General features: G+C 44.2%; 1 protein-coding gene across 21 annotated transcripts in view; it reads right to left on the bottom strand.

Moving 5' to 3' along the window:
• Positions 1-2,608: 2,608 nt before the first annotated feature.
• The window catches only part of QRICH1 (glutamine rich 1), a 35,456-nt gene continuing 29,653 nt past the window's right edge, over positions 2,609-8,411 (bottom strand). For all 21 annotated transcript variants that reach the window (XM_065552879.1, XM_065552872.1, XM_005295971.5 and 18 more), the window contains one exon: positions 2,609-8,196. In XM_065552879.1, coding sequence (XP_065408951.1) covers positions 8,004-8,196 — 193 coding nt within the window. In that variant the 3' untranslated portion in view covers positions 2,609-8,003. The remainder of the gene's footprint in view (positions 8,197-8,411) is intronic.

Raw genomic sequence — 8,411 nt, 5'->3', positions numbered from 1 at the left:
AGAGCATCTAATCAGCATGATTTCTGCAAGGGAAAATGATGTTTCAGTAATCTCTTAGAATTCTCTGTGTCAAGGTAGTAGGGGATAAGGGAGAACCAGTTTACATAATTTATTTGGATTTCCAAAATGCCTTTGACGAAGTCCCACCCAAGAGACTATGAAGTAGTCATGGGGTGAGAGGCAAACTGTTGTCATAGATCAAGCTGGCTAGGAAACAGAAAACAAATTAAATAGTCAATATTCATCCTGGCAAAAGGTTAACAGCACAGGGGCTCAAGGTTCCGTGATAGGTTCCATATTGTTCAGTATTTTTCTGGAAAGGAGGGTGAGTAATGAAGTAGCAACACTTACAGATGACAAAGTAATTTAGGTTAGTCAGGACAGAGGAGAGCGAGGAACGACGAGTCCTAAACAAACTTGGTGAATGGGCAACATGATGGCAAACGAAAGTCAATCAGGTAACTATAAAGCAATGCACATCGTAGGGGGGAAATTAAGTACTCATACAGTTAATTTAGACGCTGTAAGCTGTATCAACACAGTAAAAGAACCTGGCCCTCATAGTACACAGCTCATTGTACAGCTGTGCTAAAAAAACCCAAAGATTTTAGGATGCCTAAGGAATGAGGTGGCGAATACACCATTATATACTCAACAGCACAGCCTCAGCCAGATTGTCTGTGCAGGATTGGTTACCCCATCTCAGACAGGATATTACAGGTGTTCAGAGAAGCATTGAGGATGATTAAGGGCCTAGGAAAATTCTCTCATGAAGAGAGATTAATGGAGTTTGGGATTGTTACCTTAGAAAACAGAGCAATAAGGGGGGACACAATAAAAGTCTATAAAATAAACTTCTGTTCTGCCTGCATCTTAAAAGAGCACATACAACTAAAAAGGTGGGAAACAAACTGGATAAAAGGAACAGTGTCAGTCAGTTCCGCAGCTTTTCAAACGTTGTGTAACTTATTGCCACAGGCAGCCACTGAGGTCAAGAGCTGAAGATGCCAAAAGGGACTGACCTTTATATAAATAATGTCTACTTAGGATGTGTTTTGGAAGGGATATTAAACCTCATACTTTAGGATTTAAAAGAATGAGAGCTAATGTAGGGGGCAGATTATCCAATTTTACACCCTCCTTTGAAGTGGTATTCAGACCTGCATGAGTTAGCAGCTGAAGAAATTTTGACCCCATTTCTAGATACATTTGGATTATTAAAAACAAACCACACAACAACAACATTGAGATGGCTCAATCACCACCAGACTTCCATTCCACCTAACCCCTTCACCTCCTATTCATGTAGGTTTTCTGTTTTGTTATGGTTACCCCTCGCCCAAACATGGCTACGTAGTATTGTCTGGTGTTGCAGTGAGTTGTAAAATTATATAGTTGCATAATTCTATTGGAGCTCCTGTGAAGGATGGGGTATTTGAAAACATATACAATTAAGTCACGCACCTTTTTGGACTTTGCATCGTCTGTTTATGAAAAATAATCACAAAAATTTCATATTATTCAGTTTAAATCAACAGAGAGTCTCTCTTTTGGGGCCAGATTTTCAAGAAAGCTCAACACGTTGGGTGCTGAACGGTTTTGAAAGTCCCACTCCTTTTGCTACCACGTAAATCTGGTTAGGACTGGATAGGATTCTTCTGATGACAGCGCAGCAGGGTGGGATTCTGCAGTTCTGGGAGCAGGGCTCTCCCAGCCTGTAGCTCATCATTGGGGTGATTGAGTTTAGTTTATCTTTTGGTTGATTGTTTGTTTACTTTATTCCAATAACTTGATACTGAAGGGTAGCACCACATCTTTTATACTACATATTGCATGGTGTCTCAGTGACTGTTTTGTTAAGCTGCTCTTATAACTTAAGGCTGTAGTCACTACAGAAATTGATCACTGCAGTTTTCTTTCAATGACTTCCACTTTTCCTTAACAGGTACAACACAGTCTGTGCTAGCTGTACCTAGTACTCAGAACGGTATCATTTCATTCAAGAGAGAAGGAAAATTAAACTCCTTTTCTTCAGCCCTGGAGTGAATATTGGTTCCGGTTGTGCAATGTTAAGGTTGCAGTTTGTGTTGGAGGGTGGCACCTGTTGAGAAATATGGCCCTTGGCTTTCATAACATCCCTGGCTGTGATTTTATACATCTGTGCATCATTTCTCGGTCATTTCTCAGCTAAAACTGTTCCAGGTAGCATTACAGAATTCATACACCCACATGCTGATTTCCACCTATTTAGAATTTTCTTGGACTACATTGAAGGAGATCAGGTGCTATCAGTTTAGGATTTGATGTCCTGACTGATGTACCAAAAGTGACTTAGAGTAGTGATATTAAGGCAGTTGTTCCAGTTGGTCTTACTAGCACTCAGGCAGAAGAGCATTTAGACTTTAAAAAAAGAGTGACACATTCCACCAACAGTAAATGTTGCCTACTGTAAGAGTGCCAGAAGTGAGGATGTCTTGCCTGCTTAAGATCTTTTGTTTATTTTAAAGGAAAGACGATGGTGGTACAGCTGCCCTATTCCAATGCAAGGCACATTTACCCTAACCTCAGCAGTGATACTAGAGCACAAAGTAGTAAACAGACAGGCAAGTTAGCTTCTGTTCCATTAGAAACACAAGGCAAGGTTTAATGGTTGTCAAACAGACTACAAAGGCTGCAGGGAAAGACATTTCATTTCCAAGGGGATTACAAAGATCAGAGGGTATAAGAGTAAAGTTAAATTAAAAAAATAGTTGAGTTCATCTCTTTAAAATGATTTGCAGTGTGAGTAACTCACAGGGGGCAAAAGCTACTGGAGAGCTGGAAGGTCACTTTGCAGGATGCCAATGACATATGCTGTTCAGACTAGGGTTCAATGTGGGAGGATGGACAAGACATTTCTGGCATGCAGGCTGCACCATTACCAAGGGAGATCTGGGCTGCAACTAGAACCAGCCTTAGTAAGATGCATCCCCTACCCACCCGTGTTCTTTTCTTACATTCCCTCATTAGAGACCAAGACCCAATTTATTCCTGCTTTATGCTGGACTCAGTCCTGCCCTAACCCTCCTGATTAACTCAGTAGCAAGAACAGATGGAAGCAGGCACCTGGAAACTTGGGGGCTGCGCACAGGGCATCTGGGCAAAAAATGTCTACTGCAGTGCTGAGAGCTGTGGCAGAGCCACACTGGAGGAAGGGATTGGCAGGCAGAGTGCCACAGCCATTGCATCACATGTCTTTGGGCAGCTTAATATCCCCCACCCCCAGCACATTAACAATTCTCTCCTGGAAGAGGGTTCGAGATGCTCCTTACAGTAGGAAGATGCTTGTTAGTGTTGTCAGCAATAGCTTGGATGTTTTCTATACATTGGCTCCAAGGAAACGGAACAGGCTGAAATGACAGGGCAAGGTGCATTCCTTAAAATATCTGGGGAAGGAAAAAATCTCTCCGTAGGCTGCTATTGGAACCTAGCAGCTCAGGATGCGCGGCTGGGAGAAGGGCCCCATATCAGAGGCTGTAGCAGTTTCTATCCCATTTTAACAGTGATGTAAGAGTCAGACCGTTAAGATTAACCATTTCATTATTAAATAGGTTACAGCCATCATGCAACCCCTCAGACAGTCCAGCAAACAGAAAAGTAGCAGTAAAACCCTCTGTCCCATACAGACAGAAAAGGGCTCTTTTCAGCCACTGTCACCTTTCTTTTATTTGGCAACTGATCAAGAGAACTTGGGGTGGTGGACACAGCTTTTGTTCAATTCTAAGTTGACCAGGCAAATGGACTTGTTCTCTCCTAGGTCAGAGCAATGTGTCTCATTTCCACCCGGTGAGGATCAGTGCAAGGGAGGACTCCTGTTTAGAGTCACTTTCAGGTTCTGGATCCTAAAATGGAAGTTCTAGCTCCCACAACGAATCAGGCCAAGGCAGCATGCTTTGGAAACCGCTTCAGACATACAGGAGATTACCTCCTCCCAGAAACACGAGAGTCTAGGAATCAAGAAGTTAGAAAATGAACTATATTAAGTTACATTTAGACTGTCCTGTTCCTCCCTCCCCCTGCAGTAAGGGGCCAAGGGATGATTGTTTTCCACAGGCTGTCCTCCACTGCTTTGGTCATTCCAATTTTACAGTAGTGACCACCTCCAAAAAAAGGAAATATGGACATGATAGCACAGTGGACACCAAGTCTATGTAACAGACTATAAGTTTCCTGTAGGAGAGCAGTTATATTGCAATTTCATGAGACAGGACAATACATGGAGGTCAGAGGTTAGAACACAAGAAGCTTCACAAAGCCGCCATGTTCAATCATGCTACACTTTCTGTGGAGACAAATTGGCATAGAACAATTAAAAAACAAACAATGCAGGGGGAGCCTCAGACTAAATAACTAACCAAGCTGAGACAGAACAGACAAGGCTAACCCTGTATCAGTGGCACATACAAGGCAAAGGAAGGGTGTACATTCTGGGTTAAATATGTACAACAGCAAGGTGTTTGGTACTCAAGAGGTGTTAGGTGGCATGTCCATCACTGAAACTCAAGCAGGGAGTGGAAACAAACTGGATATAGAAGACCGTGCTAAAGAGAGCTATTTTACATTATTTAACCAGGAGCAGATTTGCCAATGACCTGGGTAAGACCTTAGGCCAACAGAGCGCTGTTGTCTAATCTGGGTAGAGTTCCTTCCAGGAGTCCTTACAAATAAGGCTTTAGGGTGACCTTTCTAGAAAGGAAGGGTCGGATCACTCTTCACTATCAGAGCGTACAGGGTTTAAACTCCAGAAATATTACAGACATTTTAAACTTGTTTCAGTCTGCACAGCTCTATGAAACAAGTTCTGTGAAGTCATCTGTAAAGCATAGTATATTGGATAGTCTAAGAAATGAAACTGGTATCAGACATTTTGATACCAGACAGTACAGAACACTGTACATCTTCAAGTCAACACCTTCATCTTCCATACACAGGAGAAAGCAAAAAGACAGGCCAGGGATGGAAAATCCTCAGTGTTTGCTAGGGCAAACCCAATAAAGATTTAGAGGTTTATGTGGCCCTCTGTGCCTGCTAAACTCCCAATACTGTTCAAGTGAGTTGTGCTTCTCCAGGCTGAGTGGAGACCCTAAAGAATTACTTGACTCTCCACCAGTTACATTTTTTGATTCATTTGCTCTTTACAGTAGCAAGTGAACAGCAATAAATACAGGAGAATCAAGTATATTTTTAAGCAACATGGCATACAGCTTCACCACACAGCTCTGCCAGTGTACCTCAACTCAATCCAAACCTGCAGCATCCCTTGTTATTCCATTGCTGGGTCTTGTCTGTCTGCAAAATTGTTTCAAGCTCTGGCAAGTTTATACTTACACAAAAATGTTATGTGAAGCCATATATCAAACCTTTCCATCCACTTAGTACTTGGCGGAGGAAAGAACAGCCAGTCAGCTTCCATTTTCATATTGCGCTCGGAATTAATTAACAGTGGATGGGCCCACTCCGACCTCTGGGAAGGCTGGATTTAGGCTCCTATACGGCATTCCAGGGCACAGTGACTTGAGGATGGGTGTTTAGCCTGCACATGCTTATTTCTCAGGGTCACTTGCTCTCTGAGCAGAAGGCGGGATGCTCCCCTCTCAAATCCAACATTCAGGGCAGCTGTTTACCCAAGTGATCTAGAGTTTAGCTCCATGCAGGCCCGGACACCCTTAGCACAATACGCATGCGTCTCTGCTCCCTTGAGCACAGCAATGGCTACCTAGCCCATAACTATATCCTTGAATAATCGAACTGGCGCTTGGAGAATACTGCGGTCATTGGAACACAGTGACAAGGTTATGGCATCGGATAATAGCCAACACTGACACTTCCCTGCCAGAGGAAAAGTGCTGCTGATAATCCCAATTGCTGCACTTAGCTGAGGGTATGATGGCAGCTTTACACTCCACCTGTCCCCATTCTCTTTTCCTGCCCCACAGAGACTAGAGTATCAGCCAGATACTGCCAGCAGTCGTTGAGGTGGGACTTTGCTTAGCTCACCACTCTGGGTGTTGATGTCGGTAAGGAACAGAGGGAGCAAGGGAGCATCAAACCCACCGCACAGGGGATGCACGACTTCCTGCAGCAGTTACCCAAACATTTCTTACCAAGTTATGCTTCGAAAAGTTCTCTTCAGGGGCCAATCCCTCCTCATGTTCATACTCCGGCATATCTGCATTCTAACGGTTTGACACAAGAAGCCTTCCACCAAGCCCAAGTATCACATGCTAGGACCAGAAGTCTTCACTGGACACGCCTCCACATCAAACAGGATGGCACACGGGCAAGTAACATTAGGGACAGTCCTGATTTAGGGGCAGAGTCTATCCTTGGTGCACATGTACAGATCAGAGGGAGGACACATCCTGCTTGCAAATGTAAATAGGGAGGTGACAAATGGAAGCCTCAAGACTCTCTCGTACAGTAATGGAGGAGCTTCCAATTACAGGACTGCAATAGAGGGAGAAGAGGAGAAGGCAGATTCAAGAAGCGTCACTTCCTCATGTCCAAGAAGCTGGTAGCTCAATAACCTCAAGCCTCGCTAGCGTGGGCTCCGATTTCAAGCACAGCGGACAATCTGTTCTCTTCGGAAGCCACCAGAAATGTTATGTTGTCAAAATACAGCAGCCATTGAAGATGCAGTGAGGCAAGTGCCATGGGTCTGATTTAAAAAAGAATTACAACCCCTGACAACTCTTGAAACTATACAACTATGATACCGATATGCGAGCCAGCCATCCATACAGCCTGAAAAGCATTTTCTCCCCTAACCCTCTAGCCACTGGTCAGGTGCTTTGGGGCTGAGGCTGGGGGCAGGTATTGCCTGTGCCTGAAGCCCCACACACTGGCCTCTGCTGCAGACAGGACACTGGTCTGAATGGACCAATAAGCTGATCTGGTGCAACAGCAAATCCCTCGTTCCTAGCTGGACACGAAGTTCTATCAGCAAACTGGTTTCTCTCAACGGTAAGTTATTACACTGAAGAAAAAAGCTGACCCAATGTGCAACAATAAAGAAGGACCTGGACATCCTAACAGGAGTGAATTCCTTCAGACCTTCAAAGTTTGGAGGGGTGGGAAAGAGAAAAAGGGTCCAGGGGAAATCACACTGAAAAGCATATGTGGGGGGATGAGAACAACCCAATTACACTGATCTTTTTAAAATGCTCCCTCTTGCAGCTCTTGCGCTCTTCCCCAAATAAAGACACACTGTTCAATGGCATGTTGAAAAGACGTGCTCGTCATTCTTAATAAACAACTAGAGTAAGAATACATAAGAGAAACAGGGCGGTATCTTTATATGATACACAAGTGTATGGTACAAGAACTCCAGCAGGCACAGGAGCCTCAAGGTTTAAGGCCTCAATGTCAGGCCAAAAAAAAAGTGTGGTAAAGTTGTTTTTTTTTGTTTTTGTTTTTTTTACTTTTAACATCTAAAAATGTCACTTAAAGGTCTGAATAGAAATTGTTTTTTAGAAATCATAATTGCAGTTCACTCTCCTCCTCCTTCTTCTTCCAGGACAACAGCAAATTAATGTCTGAGCACAAAGGAGAGACACCTGCCTCTCCTTGGCTGGCTGAGCAGGTCCATCCATCATTCTGCGCTCTCCAGGCTGCACGTGCTCTGAGGAGGCATCAGAGGCCCCAGCCATCCAGGCCAATCCCATAGCTCATGTTCTGTTTTCTACATCATAAAAAACCAAAGTCAACCAGCAGTTTCAACAGCTCTGAGCTGGCAGAGAAATGCAGCCTCCAATGGTTCTAACAGCTCAGTGTGTTTGGTAGGATACACAATGGGTAGGTTTTCCTTTTAGATTCTTTTAAACAGAAGAAGCCTAAAAGGGCTTCATAACTACACCAATAAAAAACAAAACGTAGGCATCTCCTTTAGTGTAAAAGTCTGTACAATTTATCCTTGCTCGTCATCCCCCCACCACCCCACCCCCTTCGGAGCTGGGCAGGGTGCCTTAGTGCATGGTGCTGGCATTAGCCACAGCAATAGCTTCCTGAATCTCTCGTATCACCAGGATCCGAGTGAGCATCTGCTCCATCTGCTCTCTGCTGATTGGCTGGATGGAATACCAGATCGGGCTGTTGGGGGCTACCACCGGCTCCGGAGTTAAGTAAAATGTGTCATTCCGGCCTTTCACACTCTGGGGGCTGCAAGGGGGGAAACAAAATCAGAAACAGGCAGGCTAGTAACATGTCCTGGAACAGGTAACCTCACCCTATTCCCCCTGGGGCTTTAAGAATCCTTACAGTGAATGTTGGGCTGATGAAAGGTGCAAGACTAGAAAAGCCATGGAAACACAGGTACAATTATGGGCAATGGTAGGACAAGCTTCTCCTACCAATGGGTCCCACCCAGCCCTAGA

The sequence above is a fragment of the Chrysemys picta genome, chromosome 7 (genome assembly GCF_011386835.1).
Source record: "Chrysemys picta bellii isolate R12L10 chromosome 7, ASM1138683v2, whole genome shotgun sequence".
Classification (NCBI taxonomy): domain Eukaryota; kingdom Metazoa; phylum Chordata; order Testudines; family Emydidae; genus Chrysemys; species Chrysemys picta.
This window is presented reverse-complemented; position numbering and strand designations above follow the sequence as displayed.